The sequence below is a fragment of the Crassostrea angulata genome, chromosome 1 (assembly GCF_025612915.1).
Source record: "Crassostrea angulata isolate pt1a10 chromosome 1, ASM2561291v2, whole genome shotgun sequence".
Taxonomy (NCBI): Eukaryota; Metazoa; Mollusca; class Bivalvia; order Ostreida; family Ostreidae; genus Magallana; species Magallana angulata.
The window spans coordinates 33623767-33644300 of record NC_069111.1 but is presented as its reverse complement, the minus strand read 5'-3'; the positions used below and the strand labels follow the sequence as shown (position 1 = coordinate 33644300).

The 20534-nt window shown below is 32.6% G+C and overlaps 1 protein-coding gene, 1 long non-coding RNA gene and 1 pseudogene across 2 annotated transcripts in view; 2 read left to right on the top strand and 1 right to left on the bottom strand.

Moving 5' to 3' along the window:
- LOC128190720 (uncharacterized) overlaps positions 1-1459 on the top strand; it is a 2178-nt gene extending 719 nt beyond the window's left edge. Inside the window, exons 2-3 of the long non-coding RNA XR_008244383.1 lie at positions 856-936; positions 1373-1459. This is a non-coding gene — a long non-coding RNA (uncharacterized LOC128190720). The remainder of the gene's footprint in view (positions 1-855; positions 937-1372) is intronic.
- Positions 1460-1641: 182 nt separating this feature from the next.
- On the top strand, positions 1642-4487 carry LOC128192184 (beta-1,3-glucan-binding protein-like). The gene is made up of 7 exons (XM_052864679.1): positions 1642-1657; positions 2114-2284; positions 2805-2880; positions 3349-3465; positions 3671-3742; positions 3840-3963; positions 4206-4487. Exons 1-7 carry the CDS (start codon positions 1642-1644, stop codon positions 4401-4403), a joined length of 774 nt encoding a protein of 257 aa, XP_052720639.1. The 3' UTR covers positions 4404-4487.
- A 6517-nt stretch (positions 4488-11004) lies between these two features.
- On the bottom strand, positions 11005-19921 carry LOC128155283 (uncharacterized; annotated as a pseudogene).
- Between the last annotated feature and the right edge of the window lie 613 nt (positions 19922-20534).

The window sequence follows — 20534 nt, the reverse complement described above, 5'->3', positions numbered from 1 at the left end:
TGAATATTTTTTGAAAATATAAGAAAAGTCCCTAAAAATTTTATACCATGATTGAAATTTTCTTAACTGTGAAAATAATACAAATTGCTTAACTCTTTTAAAAATGAAATACAGTTTATGAATGGCAGTGACACTGAACAGACACAAAGCATTAAGTTTTCATCCACAATTTTTTTGAATATTCCAGTCCGAATTTCCTCTATCAATTTTCAGATTCCTACCCTTTTTTGATTCAATTTTACAAAAAATTGACTGATGATAATACTAAAACATTTATAGCTTTGAACTAGGCATATTGACCTTACTCTGCTGGTATAAAAGTTATATGAGGTCAATGATCAAAATTTTGAGAAATGGTGTCTTTTATCGTTTTTAAGCATTTTTCCATATTTTTGTAGTGTGTGCCATTCAAATATCTAAATGAAAAAGTTAGATAAAACCAACAGAAAATATGCAAAAATTATGTGCATTAACAAATAAAATCTTAACTTTGAATATTACAGTACTACCAAAAATATTTAAGTGAAATACAAAATCTAAAAATTTTAGTCCGAATTTCTTCTGTTTCGCTAAAAGTCCAACTTTGTTTGAGCCTAATTCCATGATATAGTAAAAATATCGAATGGTTTGTCAATAATAGTTCATTTCATAAATACTTTTAGTGTTTAGAACAAATTTTACTCATGACATGAACTTTTTAACAATCCGGATTTTGAGAACTCAAACCCTGAGTAAACGACGTCCTTAACACGTATACAAAGTAACGACTTCAATTATTTCCTAATCCGTGTAATTTCCACGATACTGTTATTAAAATAATGTAAAAAAAAAACACCAAAACAACTCCATTGATAGATGAGGATGGAATAGCACACGTTATTTTCACAATTCGGTCAAAGGACGGAGAGAGAAAATATGTCGTCGAAGCTAAAAATGGTAAGTTTTATCATAGTGTTATAGGTGTACTGGTAAAGGTATGCTAAATCAGGAAAGTCATATATTATATTGTTTGTATAAATTCTATTGAAATATTTAATAATTTGCTACAAAAAGCAAAGCATTCTTATTTCTTCTGTGAACATTTGTCTTTGTACATTTGTTTTTTGAGATCCCTCTAAAAATAACAAGACAATAATTTTTCATACAAGTAAGCATGCACTAGTACACTAACTCGCTAGTGAATGAACTTTTTCTGTTATAATTTATTCACAAAAATACCCACAAAAATAAACCACAAATTGGCTTCCTAAACAACAAATGCAGTTAATTGTGAATACAATCATATCAACACACATTTCAAAAATCCAAACGTTAACGCCTTTTTTCTACCTTAAACAACGAGGCTACACTTACAAGTAAATGCATTTTTCAGATGATGATATATGGGAGTACGTTGATCTCGATTCCAACTCACTAACAGGAGAACTAGTAGAGTATAAGACCTCTGTACTTTTCCATGACTTTTCCATTAAATTTACTCGAACGATGTAATCAAATATTTGATTTGAAAATATATTCCTGCTATATATATATATATATATATATATATATATATATATATATATATATATATATATATATATATAAATTATATATAATTGTTTTTTAAACATCACAGTTATTTTGATTCCCCGTGGTCTAATGGTGCCAAGGAAAAGTAAGAGATCATACACAGTATTCCGAGATGATTTTAACTCATTCATTCTCATTTTCTTGCAGACCCTGACGACTGATCATGCCTCATTCGATAATAACAGACTTTATAATGGTCGTATAGACTTGAACGGTATTTTTGTCATAGCTTAAAAGTTGAAAAATACAGGTACTGTAAATATGATAATTAGGCATGGTATATTGTGCTAAAAAAATGCAAGTACTGTATATAAGGTTATCTTGCCGCCCCATGTTATTTTCGCCCTTCTTCACTTGCAAACAGTTTTGCCCCCTCTTGAATTTGCCCAGACAGTTGTGTTTAAAAAGATATAGTTTGAACCAGTTCAATTCGCCCAGTCTTAATTGTCCATAGACAAGGAGAGCGAAAGGAGCGGAAAAAAACGGTGGCGAATATTTCCCTGTTTTAAGTAATACCGTGTTGTAATGTTTGTTTTTGTAGAGTTATATCATACCTGTACAAATGGTGCCAACTATGGTTGCTCAAAGACATCTAATGGACATGAAATCTTTCCACCTATCATGTCTGGAAAAGTAACTTCACACGCATGCGTGAAATACGGACGGGTCAACGTACGTGCGCGTATTCCAAAAGGAGATTGGTTATGGCCAGGTGAATAACGGTATTGGCATTTTTATACGAGGCTGAACAATATGATATTTACCAAACTGAATGTATCAAATATCATTTTTGTCCAGCTATTTTTTTTTCGTACATGTAGTTTATATATATATATATATATATATATATATATATATATATATATATATATATATATATATATATATATATATATATATATCATACAAAATAAATTGGAAAAAAAAACACACAAAAAAAACATGTGTCTCACAATCTTATAACAATTGTGTTACATTTTCAATCACATCAATTCTAAAGTCATATTTACTAAATTTCAATACCTTTATCCAAAAAATAGTACACTTTTTAACATGATTTCTTAGATTATATTCTGTTTCATCGAGACTTTGTAGTATGCAAAACATCTTGTATTTGTAGATTTTTAAAGCAAGGTTGTTAAATAATCGTGTCTTTTTGTTACATTCAAAATTGAGGCCAAAAATAGCATCTTTCCATTGAATTCTCACAGTGATTACAAAATTTTGTCCAGCTATTTGGTTACTGTCTTGCAACAAACATTACGGATTATGGCCCAGATCGGGTGAGATCGACATTATGGAATCAAGATGTATGATTATTATAGCCAACTAAAATATACTATAACATCAAGTTCAACTTTCAAATCTTGTTTTTGTACAATTCTTGAATATGATAAATAAGAGCTAGTACGAACAGAAGATTTCGTAAGACAAGTTTGCATAAATTGACCATCATTGAGACTTGCACCTCTTTGAGTTTAGTTAACAAAACATTACATTTTAAATGAACAAATTGTCGTAGTTGTGTAATAAAGGGCACTGCTTTTTGCGTGAAAACAAGAGAACTAGTAATTTGAAAAATTGGTGACAACATTGTTTTATAATTTTATTGAAAGAAGTCGATTCTGTGCGATTAACTTTTGACACATGTGTATTTTAAAACTAAACTTAAGTCATTATAAGAGTTCGTAATTCTTTGCAAATTCGATATTTATTGCACCTTTTGCCCTCTCAAAATGTGATTTTTGTTGACCGACAAATTCGTAATACGTTGACAGGAAACCTGAGGGCTGTAGAACATGGCTCGGATCACGGAGTTAGTTATGTTGCTTCCACTCTTCACTGGGGTCCTGATGCATCTCATTATGCATACTACCTCACTCATAAAGGAAAGTACGGCATTCAAAAATTCCGTCTTAAAATCATGCAATCTTCCATAGTTAGCATTTTGTTTCGTGAAATTTATGAATTCAAACAAAGTGGTAAATTATGTCTTTTATGTTTTTTCTAATTCAAGATCAAGTTTTAGTTAAACTTTTCGTTCAGGTTTAAGTTTCAGTGATAGTTCTTGTTCAACTTTCGGTGATATTTCTTGTAGACATGCGCCGAGTGGTAGAGACTGGCATGATTGGCATACATACTCCCTCGAGTGGACAGATCATCATATCATGTAAGTCCATAGTGATGTTCGCCAAGTCTTCAGCAACCAAATTCACATCTATATTCCCTTTGCATTCAATTTTTTAAAATTCCATTTCTATATTCAGAACTTACGTTGATGATCAAGAAATCATGCACATTACAACTCCTGCACAAGGATTCTGGAATTGGGCACATTTTCAAGGTCACAATATATGGGGAAATTCCCATAACGCACCTTTTGATCACTCGGTGTGTACACTTATCTACAAATACAGATTATCATTTTCAAAGTCGTATCATTTTCCAATTGCTTTGCAATACTATGATAAATTTTATCTAACATGGTTACATAATGTAACGTTTTGTGGAGACACAAACCAAGCAAATATCTTGAAGTTCACATACATTACCATATTTATAAAAAAAATTGTGGGTATTTTTAGATAAAACAGAAACGTCAACTTATTATTTCCTTTGCCTGTGTATTATAGTTCCATCTGATTCTAAATGTTGCTGTGGGAGGAGGCTTTTTCAGTGACAGCGCCCAATACAATACCGCTAAACCCTGGCATAAAGGTTCTTCTCACCCAATGAAGGACTTCTGGGAACACAGGGGCGACTGGCTACCCACGTGGCACGGAGATGACGTCGCCATGTTGATCGATTATGTTGAAATGATTCAATACTAAATTGATTGCCTAATCTTTGTGTTACAATACATGTATATCTATTTTTTAAATTTTTATTTAGACTTAATAAAGGTATAAAGTTAGCATCCGTGTTATGTTTCGCGTAGCGCTCTTTGTATATACCTGAATTGTCGATTACACGATATGGTGGAAATTTAAACTTAAGCTGTTACTTATAGCAACTTGCCTTATAGGGAGTAAGTAAAATACATTGAACTCTGTTTTAAAATTGACTTGTTTTCATGGCATACTTATGTACATAAAGTGCACAATTCCCCATTTCGACACTTTACCCATGACCGTTATTTCCATTGGACTTTTTCGTCTACAGTAAAGTCATCTATCTGTACGTTGATGACAAATACAAGTACTTGTATACGAAGTTGGTAAAGCAGGATTGGATATCCTTTTTCCATTATTTTGATTTTCTAAAATGGCGATATTTTTTGTTTTAAAAGGATCTTTCAGAAGGTTTTCAATATTGATCACTATACTATGGAAACATGAAAATCTATGGACACCAAATTTCGCGGATTGTCAATACTTCCCAAATTCGCGGGGACGCGTCATTTCGTTGATTGAATTAATGATTGATGTACCAGTCATATAGCACTATTTATCCTCATTTTGGGTGGGGTGTAAATTCGTAGGAAATGCGGACATATGAAATCCCTACATTTTGAGCCTTATGCAAACTATATCAACCCCAGGATAATTATATACTTATGTGCTTTTACCAAAGCTCTGCAAACATTTATTTTGCATACAAAAGATCTAGAACTGTACGTAATATCTCAAAGATATGTACCATATTTGTTCAAATTATGCCAATTAGTGTTGTTTTGGGTTTCCATTTTTTTTGTCACGCTATTTGAAGCCTTTGATTTGATGCGTCGCATGCTGGTTGTTAAGCATGCATCAAATGTTATTTTTAATATCAAGCTATTTGGTTACAGTAACTGTCTTCCACCAAACACTTTATGCCGTGGTCAAGATCGGATGGAATTAAGTTTTAGGGTTGTTTCAGCAGTAATCTGTAGTCGTATAAGTTGGGACACCTTTCAAAGATGTTTCATACATACCGGTATCATAAAAAACGTACAATAGAACTTCAATAAGGTAAAATCACTGCCAATTATTACGAAAAGACAAGCACGTAGTTTGTGACGTCATGCAATGTAAACTTTGAGGCTGCTAATTGTCCTGACTTAGTTTGCATAACTCTGACGTATACCATGGACCAAGGGACTGTTGTCTTTTAATCTACAGAGCATTTACAATACCACATTTGCTATTTATCTACTAGTATCTAGTATTTGAAAAACACAAATTTTTAAAAACAAACGGTTACAGGTGTTTCTAAACAAAGCTTTTTATTAAAAACTAATCACAAAGTGTGTGAACGTCTGGTGGTATTTAGAAATTAATATTGGAAATTACAAAAGCAGACGTGCAGGTGTCATTTGCGAGGTGTACATTCTGTTTTAATTGAGGTAGTATTGGGACATCTGTCGATATTGCTGTGGAATGAAACACGTCATAATTAAAATACTTTTACTGGTTGAGAATTTTACATTATTTCACACAAAAAATACGTTTTCAACATTTTTGGAAACGTAAAATTTATTAAAATCCCCGTGTGATTCAGAATCATGATTTACAGATTCACTTCGCTACGTTGTTTGACGACAATTATTGGAAAGAAACTATTTATAAAATTATACTTGATTTTATTGTTTATTTCGATAAATAATAAGTCAAAACATGGAGGTGTCACATGCCACCTTAAATGATTCATGTCGTCTTTTTGTGCAGATTTTTTTTAACTCACCTGAGCTGAAAGCTCAAGTGAGCTATTCTGATCACATTTTGTCTGTCTGTCCGTCTGGCCGTAAACTTTTCACATTTTCAACATCTTCTCAAGAACTACTCGGCCAATTTCAACCAAACTTGGCACAAATCATCCTTAGGCAAAGGGGATTCAAAGTTGTGAAAATTAAGGGCCACATTCTTTTTCAAGGGGAGATAATAAGATATTCATGAAAATTTTTGAGAATTTTCAAAATCTTCTTCTCAAGAACCATAAAGCCAGGAAAGCTATACTTGTGTGGAAGCATTTTCAGGTAATGTAGATTCAAAGTTGTGAAAATCATGACCCCCGGGGGTAGGGTGGGACCACAATGGGAAGTCGAGGTTTTACATAGAAATATATAGAGTAAATCTTTAAAAATCTTCTTCCCAGAAATTAATCAGCCAGGAAAGCTGAAACTTGTGTGGAAGTATCCTCGGGTAGTGTAGATTCAAAGTTGTGAAAATCATGACCCCTGGTGGTAGGCTGGGGCACAATTGGGGGGGGGTCAAAGTTTTACATAGGAATATATAGAGTAAATCTTTAAAAATCTTCTTCTCATAAACTAATCAGCCAAGAAAGCTGAAACTTGTGTGGAAGTATCCTCAGGTAGTGTAGATTCAAAGTTGTGAAAATCGTGATCCCTGGGGGTAGTGTGGGGCCACATTGGGGGGATGTTAAAGTTTTACATATGAATATATAGAGTAAATCTTAAAAAATCTTCTTCTCAGAAACTAATCAGCCAGATGATTCTTTATAATTCTTAAGACTTTGGCTACAGGACAATTCTTCGGCCTCACAAGAAGGTTCAGAGTTTGATGTAGCTTTATATCACATATATAAACAATTGTTAAGGATCTTTTTGAGAACTGCAATACTCAGCATGTGATATGACTATTAAATCATCCTGTTGGAAAAGGGACTTAGTCTAATGATTATAAACATAAGAATATCCAGGGGGAAATGGATTGTACTATTGTACATTGTCCAGATAGTTTGTATTATGACTCCATTAAGCTGATTTTATCATACCTATTGTTCCTCAGGTGAGCGATGTGGCCCATGGGCCTCTTGTTTAGACATGCTCCAAGTAATAAGTACATGCACATATTTCTATACAACAAAATTATTGCTGAAATAATAACAGTGTAAGGACTGCATTAATTTAACTCTTTTATATGATTTCCAAAGCAAATTAAAATACATGTTTTTATGGAACGCCTCAACTGCCTTATGTGAACAAACTTCATTATATGATTATACTTTACCATTACATGATGGTACTTTAACATTACATGATGGTACTTCAACATTACATGATGGTACTTTACCATTACATGATGGTACTTTAACATTATATGATGGTACTTCAACATTACATGATGGTACTTCAACATTACATGCTGATACTTCAACATTACATGCTGGTACTTCAACATTACATGCTGATACTTCAACATTACATGATGGTACTTCAACATTACATACTGATACTTCAACATTACATGATGGTACTTCAACTATACATGCTGATACTTCAACATTACATGCTGGTACTTCAACATTACATGCTGGTACTTCAACATTACATGCTGATACTTCAACATTACATGCTGATACTTCAACATTACATGATGGTACTTTAACATTACATGCTGATACTTTAACATCACATGCTGATACTTCAACATTACATGCTGATACTTCAACATTACATGATGATATTTCATAATATATTGATACTTTCTCTTAATATGATGGTGATTAACTGTGTTTTTGTCAGTTGATTTTCATTAAACATTTACACTGAAAGATCTTCAAACCTACTCCAGAGGCCTATAATGTTGCAAGTATTGGAAAAACTTGGATTGCAACATGCTTATGAACATTTTGAAAAAGAAAAAATAACGCCAGATATTGTTTGTAAGCTGTCTGTCCAAGAATTCGAAGCCGTTGGCATTTCAAATAGAGCGGAGATGATGAAAATCAGAATTGAGTGTGTAAAGTTTGGACGATTTCCACCGAATAGGATTCAGGGTAATGTAGGACCACCTATGTTTGACATTCCAAAATCAACAATAGAGAATTTGCTTGAAAATAACTTTGAAATTTCTGATATTGCAACACTGTTATTGGTATCCGAGAGGACTATTTATCGCAGAATGGCGCTCTTTGGATTGAGTAAAAGCGATTTTTCAGAAATTAATGAAAACGACCTCGAAGAACAAGTTGGTAAAATATTAAACAAATTTCCTCTTTGTGGTGAAAATATGCTGAGACAAATGTTGCTTTCAAAAAATATTCGAATTCAGAGATGGAGACTCAGAGACTGTATTCATCGAATTGATAAAGAAGGAGTTCAATCAAGAAAAATAGGCCGACTTCATAGGCGCATTTATAATGTTCAAGGTCCAAACCACCTATGGCACATAGATTCAAACCATAAACTGGTACGTTGGAGGTTTGTTGTAATCGGTGGTATTGACGGTTTCAGTAGACTGGTTACGTATTTGAAGTGTGCTGACAACAACACATCTAGAACGGTATTAGATTGTTTTTTGCTCGGTGTGGACACTTATGGACTCCCTATGAGGGTCCGGTCAGACAAAGGACTGGAAAATGTATCAGTCGCAGACTACATGCTATTAGAACGGGGTGACGGAAGCATGATAACTGGGAAAAGTACGCATAATCAAAGAATAGAGAGACTTTGGAGGGACGTTTTCGAAGGCGTGTTATGTTTCTTTTATAATTTATTCTATTTTATGGAAGACCAAGGAATTCTAGATGCCTTGAATGTAAAAAATTTAGCTGCACTGCACTACATTTACATGGATGAAATAAACAGAAGACTTTAATTTTGGGCTCGGGCGTGGTCACGTCATAGAATCCGCACAGTGAAAGCTTCCTCAATTCAATTATGGATGAGTGGACAAATTCAAAATCCTGTTGGCATTCCCCTCGACAGGAATGATTTACAAGATTATGGTGTTGAAGGTTACGTTGATCACACTGATGTTGAATACGGTGACAGACCAGTATTTGAACCAGTTTCACAAATGCTTACTGAAGACTGTAGAGTTGCCTTAAATGTAGATTTAAGAAGAAATAACAGAAATTTCGGAATTGACGACTATTTAAAGTGTTTAGAAATTATAAATAGATTCTAGAAATTTCCCATTTTAATCATAATAAACCAAAAGGTGACAATCTACTCCATTTCTTTTTTATTCGAAAATACAGAGCAGGTTATCTTTAAACAATATAAAATGCTTTCTTTTGTGATTCATGCGGGATATGAGGGTGGCGACATTGCAGAAAAAATCATGTATCGCATTAGCAGATTATGTATTATTATATTTTTTTGCAATAATGGATGAAGTAGTTTGTGACCACAGAAATATAAAAGACCAACTCTTTTTTTCATTATACTACATTTCTTTAAAAAACAATAGTACTTGGATGTTGAAAGCACAACACTTTAGATATGAACCAACAGGTACATACCAAGATGCTCCTCTTTATCATAGAAGGAGGTATAAAGAAGTAAAACTGTCAAGACTTGCAACATTTATTATCAAATAAATTTTTTTCTACTAAAACTTGCTATTTTGATGCATGAATTATACAAAAAGAAAACAGTTTTTGATACCAGTAACTACTTAGCAATTTTCAAAAATATTAAAAATATTACCTTTATTGATTCATACTAATTTTGACTTCTATAATCCTAATTTAAATATTTAATCAATTCTATTTTATACAATCCATCTGATTCAGAAAAAAATTAAAATATATATTTTAACAAAATTGTCTGAAATGTAAAACACACTGCCTCTGATTCTTTTAATCATGTTTCATATTGGCAAATTTTATCAGGAAATTCAACAAATCAAATTAAACAACATCTGTCCCAGTGAAAATTGTACCCTTGCAAGGCTGTTATATACATGTACTACACTATAAACATGTTTTGTAAACAATGAATTTGCAATACAAATCACGGGACATTCCTTCTATGTATAGTATGAACAATAGAGTTATAGACCTCTAATTGTAAATTTAAAAAAAAGATTTTCCATTACTTTACCTTTCAAAAATGACTCATCATGTAAAAAAACTACAATAAATCGTGAAAGTTGGAGCATCATACATCATAGGTGTGGATAAAAGTTAAAAAAGAGTAATTTACAAGTAATATTATCAAAATAGTTTTCACAAAAATTGCAAGCCAAGAGGAGGAAAAACTACTGTACAACATCGTAAACCTTGGCCATAAAGCAGTCTTTTTGACTCTTTTGAATAAAAGATAGTTGAATAGAGTGTGCTGATGATTTTTTTTTTCTCAGATCCAAAAAGAAAAGCATAAAAAACCATTTTGCTTTCTTAAAACTGAAAGTTTAAAAAACAAGGTACATGGTATGTCTTCCCCAAAATCTAATATCAACAGACCAACAGGTCCTAACAGTCACCTGAGTACCTCAGCTAATACACAACACCTGGCAAGAATTCTCATATCTCTCTCTCTCTCTCTCTCTCTCTCTCTCTCTCTGTGCAACAAATTAGCTTTATTCTGGAGTAAATATTATCTAAAACATGGTAATACCCCCTCTCCCTACCTGAAATCTTGCAAAAATGCCAATGAAGTTTACAATTTACCATTCTCTTACCTCCCTTGAAAAAAATTGGCCACATAGTTTTCAAGAAGAAGTTAAAAATGTTCATTTCTTAATCCATGACAATGGACGAAAACCAATTGAGTCACTCAGGTGACTTAAAAGACTAAGACCAAAGTGAATCATCATATACAGGTACATGTATCTCTGTTAACTTGTGAGAAACACCAACTAAAAATCTTGCTTAAGAGTGTCCCATAGTGTATCTACCATACATAAAATAATTAAAAAGCAAAACTCAGAATACTGACAAATCCAAGATAATCCTTCTTCTTGACACAACAGGACCATACCTTAAATTTAGTATGGGGGTATACAACAATGTAACCCTTAATAAGTAACCCTTCATATCAACATCAAACTAACCTTTGAAGAAACAGAAACACACATTTACAAGGGAACTCAAATAAGCCCATAAAATGTATTTAAAAATGCATAATCATACAGAGAAAATAGCTCTTCATCTGCCGGCAATTTGATTTCTAAGGTCCCTCGTGGTAACTTCAGAGAATTGATGCATGTATTTGCTGTTGGTATAAAGCGTGTGTCATCACGAGGTTTTACAAACTCTATGGAGGGAGGGTGGCAAAATCCAAGGATGGGCTCTTCAGATGCTCCTGTAACAAACTGGAGTATGTGCTGAAGTGAAACATCTCCTCTTCTTCCACCTATAAGTTTTAATATTTAAAAAAGATTGAATCAAACCTATAGAGTACAAAAGCTGATTTTAAAACTAGATATATCAATTTAGTACATACATGTACAATTCTAACAGAGCTGTCTTGTCAAATATGAGTTCATGAATTTACTTACTTGCTGCTGATCGCATGTATCTTAAGAATGCTGAATATACACTATTTTCATACTTTCTGTCATTTGAACCCTCTTCTGAAAAATGGGGTTTTAGTAGCTGTGTAACAGCTTTCAATGTAAGACAAGTTGTGCTGGGATTAAGAAGGTGTACAAACATTGGTAAAATGCTTCCAACCTATGTGGATGACAAAAAAGAAACTGTTCAGAGTCAGAGTGTGTCTGAAATCAGTACAATGTACTAATAGTCATCAATTACAAATCAGTTTAATATCAAGGGAGGGGAGGGACTAAGGCCTGCTCCCCCTCCCCCGTACTTTTTCTCACAGAAAACATTTTTTTCTTACATCCACAAATAAAGAAGTAAATTGACAAGGAGTTGCCCCCCCCCCCACCCGGAAAGGAAGGAAATAAACAGTGAAATTGATGAAATTGATGTAACCTACCCCCCCCCCCCCCCCCCATTTCAAAATTTTTTGGAAGAGTCGTACCCCTCACCTTTTCAAAAACAATGCTAAGTACCCAATTTTCACAATGTATTAACCTGCATAAATAGCAAACAAGAGGCCCATGTGCCACAATGCTCGCCTGAGCAACACTAGACATAAGCTTTATAGTCATATCCAAAATATCGTAACAATGCATGAGTACAAAAGATCCTGTATTAAAAGATTTTCAAAATTTTATATTGATGTTCTTATATAAGCCCCTTTTATAAACAGATGATTTAATAGTTATATCATATATTGAGCTTTGCCATTTGAGCCTTACCCTCAGGTAAGCTAAAAAAAAAAACCAAATTTTTTTCTATTGCAATATGCATCTGTCTATGTAATAGTGAATGTTAATAGTAAAATGGTTCCTTCAATGATGTCAGAGCTGCTTTTATTTTTACCTTGACTACTCCCCATACTTGCCAACTGACCCGATTTCGTCGGGTCACACCCGATTTTTCAACCCTTCACCCGATTATTTTTTATGACCCGGCGGGTCATGCTTTTCACCCGATTTTTGTCGAACAACCCGAAAATCTCCCGATTTCCGGATTTGGTTCGTAAATTACGTTGCGCGTTTGACTTCAAGTTATGAACCCAAGCTGAGCTTGGATTTACGTAACACGTAAACAATGCCGATGGCTATAACAGACACATTATGTGTAATTATTATCGTGAGTTGTTTTGACTAAGCGAAGGTTTAAATCATTAAGTGTGATGGCTTCCAATAAGAAAAGGTCTTCATCGGGGCCAGCGGAATCAAAACCAACAAAAAGAAAACGATATTTTTGTACCTATCAACATATCTGGGAAAATGAATTCCCATAAGTAAAACAAAGTAATCGAGTACAAAACGAGGCTTTTATGTTCTATATAACGCACATTTGAATATTGGATTTTGTGCCCAAAATAATTTGACTAAACATTCAAAAACGCTAAGTCATGTATAGGATGCTTTTTAATACACATAACTCTTCCAAGTCACTTACAACTTTCATGCCATCATTTACAGAGTTCAAAAGCAAGGTTATTGTAGCAGAAACTCTTTTTGCATTTTTTTTAGCTGAACACAACCTACCATTTTCTGTGTCAGATCACTTTGCAAAATTCAAAATCAGCAACTGTTAGTTAAAATGCTTCTTTGCAATAAAGCATTACACATAAGTTTTTAACACATATTTCTATTGTATATACCTATGAAATGCATGGTAAATATGTCGTGAATGTCGTTACGCCCTATGACCAGATTTTTTACTTTCCAAATCTGGTCATGACCAGATTTTCACATGTTGGAGGTTGGCAAGTATGCTACTCCCAAACCTTAGATTTTTTATGCACAATGAACTTGAATCTTTCCCAGAAAACAGGTCATTTCGAATATCCTCATTTAAAAAGCTTGGCATTGGTCCATTTTGCAGGATACTTAAAGCTAGAGAAAGAAACGAATTCTCACTTTGTACATGTACTATTTTTGACAGACTGAGCAATCTTAAGGTAACCTCGTACCTATAATATCATGGGTTCAAAGTTAAAAACTTAACATTTTTTTAACTTATTGGACTTGAATTTCATCAAAAAATAAATAAAATATATATGTATCCGTACTATTTAAGATGTAAGGTAATAAAAACCAAAGGCTGAAATTATCATCTGAAAATCACACTTTTTTTGTTTAAAAATTAAATATAAGTGGATGGATACTTGTTTGTCTATTTAAATTTTATTGCTTACTATGCCAGAAAACTAAAATTAATTTAAAAAAAAGAAAATATTGTTTACATTAGAAAAATCATAGCATTTAGATACATCACTTAGAGAAAAGTAGAAAAGAGTTATTTCCCTTTGTCATTGTTGAATTATGTCGAATATAAGGATGAAAAACACTTATTAAATATCTCCAAGTAAACAATGATTTGAGTTTTTGATGTGCACCTATGATAACATAGAAATTACAAATCTACTTCCAAGAATTTTAATGAATTCATGGTTTATGTAAAATGTATGACGTCACAGGAGGGTGGATTTACTTTAAAGACACTTGCTTCATCTCACAAAAAGCCACTTTTGGATACTTTTTCTACTGATTCTGTTTTAAGGTAAAAATGGGATGTAATATGCTATTTGTTTCATAAGGAGAACATTTTTACAGAACAAAATTACAACAGAAAGCACAATCCACATCCCTGAATCTGGTAATCAGCAAACAACATTTAACCCAGCAAACTGTACTACAAGTAGTTAAAAATAAATCAACTCAGTTGCAGTGTAAATTCTACAGTCATAGCAATAGTTAAACTTACCCATAATTTTTCCAACCGTCACATAATCTTTTGCCAGGTGTTCTCTCAAACCTTTGTCAAAATACTTTTCCTTGACAGCACTGAGCACTAGACGAAAAAATTCTTTACGTGGCCCCCCTTGATCTGAAGCACACTGAAATAATTTTAAATCAAAGTACTGAAGAACTGACGGGAGTTGATTTTGTCGATGTTTATTTATTTTAAAATCAATGATATGTTATTTTGCATGAGAAGTACATGTATACGTAGTTTCTAATTTGAATTACGCATATTTTTATAATATGAATTTTAGAACTTTTTCGACTAGAATGTCGAGAAACCTCCACATGAATCATGTTAAATAATATTTAAAGATAAAATTAATTCAATCAAACTATGTATCACTGGTAAAAATATTTCTCGAAAATTGTATGGATCCAAGCAATATTGAACTCTAGTCTCGTTCAACCAAACGCTCGGCTGACACCGTAAATCTCTGACAAGGGTTTACGGAGACAGCCGAGCGTCGAGTTGAACGAGACTATATTGAACTCTGGCGTAGGAATACATACGACTAGAAAAAATATCTAAATTGTTCGTACCATTTAAAATCTGACTATTTTTAAGGTATTTGTAAATAAGTTTCCTTGAAAAACAATGCTTTAGCATACATTACATCGAATTCATCAATTATTTTCAAGAACTAAGTCTTGTCAGGAGCAATGATTTGTGCTGAGGTCCAAACACTGTTTCACTTTTGGTTTGTCCGAGTGACTGCATAGGAGAGTTGATTAAAAATCAACTCCCAAAAACCACAAATAAAACACTCAAATTACATATCATGTTGCATGATAACATAATTTCTATAAATTTATATCATATATATACAAGGAATTTATGGTAATCAGTTGAAATTCTGTAACCAGCTAGTGGTAAACTCTATTGACATGCATGTTAGATTATAAACAAGCCTTCTGAGAGTATTGCATAAGAAATACACCATACAGGTCTCCTATCGGATTGTTTTATTTTATGAAAACTTTCAACCATACAACTATTTAAGAACTAAACGAGATGTTATTATACTGTAATTAGAGATAAAAGAACAAAAGAAATTCAAACTATATATTCTACTCTAGATTGAAAACAAACTAAATTTTACTCTAACTGCATGTAACATATTCTTTTGGATTTTCCATAGCTTAGTTTAATGATAATATTTGACATGTAAGAGATAAAAGAACAGAGGAAATTCAACTAAACACTCAAGATATCAAAATTATTCAAATTAAATATCAAAATTAGTGGGTAAAATAATTAATATTCTTTTTTTTTATCTCATGTAATTTTGCCAAGTCCGTTATGTATTCACAGAGGAAAGCTATAGTCCCCACCAGTGAAACCAGTATGGGACTAATAACTGGTAAATAGGTAACATGCATGTACATGAAAGAGCAGACATTATCTTAAATGATTAATCCTTTAAATAAGAAGATAGGCTTTGGAAAATACCTCATTGTAGAAGTTAACTTCCAATGTTTTTCTAAGATCTTTGTCTGTTATGCTTTTAATTTCATCAAATGCTGTCTCCAAAATATTTCCTCGATCCACCATGATGAAAGAGGTGTCTCCTGAATCACAATTTAATAAATCGTCGAGTTCCAAACTTCTTCCAGTCACTATAACTTTTTGCATATGTCTTAGGATTTCCACTGGATCAGTAATGTTTTCAGTAAGGCAGTGATCAATTGCACTAGATATGACACTGTCTATCAAACATACAGTTTCTGCCTTTTGATACATAGTAGGAGAGACTGTAACATTCTGTGTGGAACTTGTAGTGCTGTCAGAGCTGGAATTTATTTCTTCCCCAGTATGGACATAAACATTACTAGAAGAACTAGATGCATGTTCATTATAATTGCTATTCCCTTCAGTTTGGGATACTTCATCAATCACATCTGTAACTGAAGTTGAAGCATTTATTGGTACTGCATCACCAAGTGGATCTACTGCATCCACTGCTGCAGGCAAAAACTCTATATTTGCATCACTTAAAAAACTCCAAAGGCCATCATGATCATTTAAAGCAGGATCTGGTAGATCATCACTATCACTCTCACATACCTCTATTGTTTTTGGCTTGTCCTTGCAGGTTTTAACATGCTGTCTCAGATTTCTAATAGAAAAGCCCTTGTTGCAAAACTTGCAAGTTTCTTCTGTCTTGATTTGAAAATTATTATCAATTGGTGTTGTACTGAGACTTGTTTGGACTGGTCGTATATAAATCTTGGTTTGACTCCCTAAATATGTTTTAAGTTGAGAAACCGACCACTCACAATCAATTAGAGAGAGTTCTCTGCTGTTTTGGGTGCATTTGAGCAGTTCAAACCCACCACAGTTATTAAGCTGAGGAAATCCAATAGTCTGACCATTTTCTGTTGATCTGTCTGAAGTTATAGTCTTTAAAACATCAGCCTCTGTGTCAGATGTTAAAAACTGTATTTTGCGGGTACCTAGGCCTGCTTTAAACAGAATTTCTTTCTCTGCAGATGATGGCACCCTTGAAGACTCTTTATCTGCCAAACAAACAACAGTCATTGTCCAAGTTCTTGTCACTTTACGGCGTTTTGGGATATCTGAAAAGTTAAGATTATCTATAGTATGAAACAATACAATTTATTTTAGTTTTAGCACACACACACAAATTACTAAGACCAACATATGCAGAACACATTATTTTTATAACACACCAGTATAAAAGATGAGCGTTTTTTTTTTTTAAAAGTCACATGAAAAGATAAGTGCTATTAAAGAGGTATAGCATCTTTTCCAATTATTTCTTCAACCCCTACACCCTTCAATGTTTGAACAAAAAGTGCTTGTTAGGGACCAGGCCAAATTTATCACAGTGATGGGACCGGTACAAAAAAAATATTCATTAAAAAGATTTACATGTCCCATGGCTTTCACTAAAAAAAATATATATGTGTCCCATGCCTTTAGGCTTAACAAAAAGTTACTGTCCCACACTCCCATGGATATACATCTTCATATTGATGAGATTGTTGCAACAAAAATTACAAAAAGTACAATGTAAACAATTATATATATATATATATATATATATATATATATATATATATATATATATATATATATATATATATGCATCAAAAGCAAAAATGTAGAAACACATGTAGAATTTGAATATTTTTTATGAAATTCTTATTCGTTTCCAGGTTTCCTGGTGTGTTTGAAGTTTAAAAAATGCTACAAATCATCCAATTTACCAAAAAAAGAACAATTCTTAACATCGGTGATGATTATTTCAAATATGTGTGTCAGAGAAATGACTCAAGGAAATTAAAAAAAGTTTCATATGATAATACATGTATTAGGTAAAATATTTCAAACTAATGCTTTGTATGAAAATCAAAAGACAGGAGAAGAGTATACATGTAAGCGTATTTCTAAGTAATGTGATGCTTTTATCATGATATTATCATGTAGATGTATGTATAAGTATTGAATAATGTTCCTTATTAAAGGAGGCTATACAACAAATGACCTCTTAAAGATTAAGTAAAGATGTTTTACTGAAGGAGAGTCCTATGGATCTGTGTTAAATAGAGAAAAATGGAAATGGTGGGTTCACTTAAATGGCAATACTTTTCTTAAACCTCAATGGAATTGGCAATATGAGGCATACTCTTTCTCAGAATTGCATAAGCTTTCTAATTTTAAGACAAGATATCTTTTCAGAGATGTTAGTAGTTAGAAGTAAGCTAAAGGTAGTAAGGGACAGTTTTGGATAACAAGGGGAATAACTCCCTTTTAAATGAATTTTTTAAAAGATTTTTTGTCTTTAAAAAATAAATATGTTTTAAAAAATAAATGTTTCTCTTGAATTGAAAACTGTAACTCATTTTAAAAAAGTGTTTGTCCCATGGGCACTTATACTAAAAAAAGTTTTTGTCCCATCCTTTTTTTATTTTATGAAAAAGTCATTGTTCCATGCTTGTTTGTACCGGTCCCATAATTGTGATAAATTTTGCCTGGTCCCTTACTAAATATAGGTACTGATATTATATATAATGGTGTCTCTAACAACTGATTTGTAATAAATCTTGGAAACCTGCATCAAGATATATGAATATAAAGAACTGTGTGTATATTAAAAGTTAATATTCTGAGCAACGATAACTTCAAACAAAATAGCATGAATATAATTGAAAATAGAGTTCATTGCATAGTGTAATTGAAAATATCTGTTTATATTAGGTGTGCTCATACTCAGAATTAAAAAAGAGATTTTATTCAAAATTCCAGCAGAACACATGTAATTTAAAATCGCTGTTGTTCTCAATCAGCCAAAAGTGAAAAAAACACTACATACAGTGTACATGTGATGTACTTGATGGAATCGATCCAGCAACAAAAAAATCGAAAAGACCTAATTAAGTGTATAACATTTTAAGCGAATGTCTCTTCAACATGTTCAATATATGTCACTATAAACATGATAAATATGGATGTATTAGAAAAGTCCCTAATTGAATAATTTGTCTAATTTTCAGTATAAACACCATGTCAAACCAAAACTAGACACCATTGTCATGGTGACCATTCACTATATCATGTCATTTTGAAAATTCTGAAAGGAGACTTTAGTTTAAAATCTACATGATCTAATAACTATATTCATGTTCTAAATTTATTTATGCTTTGTTGCTTTGTGATTCACAAAAACTTTTGCAACATATTTCTTTAGCCATGCATCTAAAAATACATGTCATTTTCCATTACCAACATAAAGTTAAACATTGATAGATAAAGAGAGAGAGAGAGAGAGAGAGAGAGAGAGATTAAATTGGGTAGCAAAACCCAGACTGGTTCGTGGTTTTCAAAACTAAAAACCGAGTGTTTGCTGACTTTGTATAAAATGCTAAATTGTTCTACACAAATTTTAATTACATAATATTTTGTATTTGCTGAGATTTTATTGTAGGCCTAAAACAAAACGTTTTTCATCAGTCCGGATTGTGCTACTCATTTGAGAAAACTCAAATTAGATACCTAATTTTTCGGGGTCATGATTTACGGGGAAACTGTGGCGTCTTTTGGACTTCTTGTTTCCAAAAAGCATTTTTCTTTGGTGAGACAAAATAGAGGCGATTGGATTTGAATCTGTTGCCACCAAATCGTCCGCGCTTTCCAGAACGGAACTTCTTGCGTTTCTTTTTACCCTCTCTGTAAGTCGGATTCTATCCCCGATCGTAATTATTCCTAAGTTGATTAATTGTAAATATGTTACACTTAAAAAGTTATCTACATCGATTCTTTCCTCTTCAAATCGTTTAATTGCATATCCCATTTTTAATTCTTCTAATATCTGTTTCATCGACATCGTGGATGTTGGATCTGGGTTTCAGTACATTACGATCCCGATGTAGATCTATTTTTAGAACCACCACATAATGAAGAATCATCATATAATGAAGAAGTATCATCGTGTAATGTTGAAGTATCAGCATGTAATGTTGAAGTACCATCATGTAATGTTGAAGTACCATCATGTAATGTTGAAGTATCAGCATGTAATGTTGAAGTACCATCATGTAATGTTGAAGTATCAGCATGTAATGTTGAAGTATCAGCATGTAATGTTGAAGCATCAACATGTAATGTTGAAGTACCATCATGTAATGTTAAAGTACCATCATGTTATGTTGAAGTACCATCATGTAATGTTAAAGTACCATCATGTAATGTTGAAGTACCATCATGTAATGTTAAAGTACCATCATGTAATGGTAAAGTATAATCATATAATGAAGTTTATTCACATAAGGCAGTTGAGGCGTTCCATATGTATTGCTTGATTTTCACATGCATGGAAGTGTATTTTCTCTGTTGCTCAATATGGAAAGTCAATATTCTTGTTTTTCTCTCACATTAAATCCTTATCAAACTTATTACGATATAAAAGTTTGAAAACTTTTTATAATTGTGGAAGAAGA

What these genes read in the sequence shown, in the direction of transcription:
- LOC128192184 (XM_052864679.1), top strand. An exon ending in AGGAGATTGGTTATGGCCAG is followed by an intron (nt 2,285 to 2,804) that starts GTGAATAACGGT and finishes AATTTTGTCCAG; the next exon opens with CTATTTGGTTACTGTCTTGC. An exon ending in ACGCACCTTTTGATCACTCG is followed by an intron (nt 3,964 to 4,205) that starts GTGTGTACACTT and finishes TGTGTATTATAG; the next exon opens with TTCCATCTGATTCTAAATGT.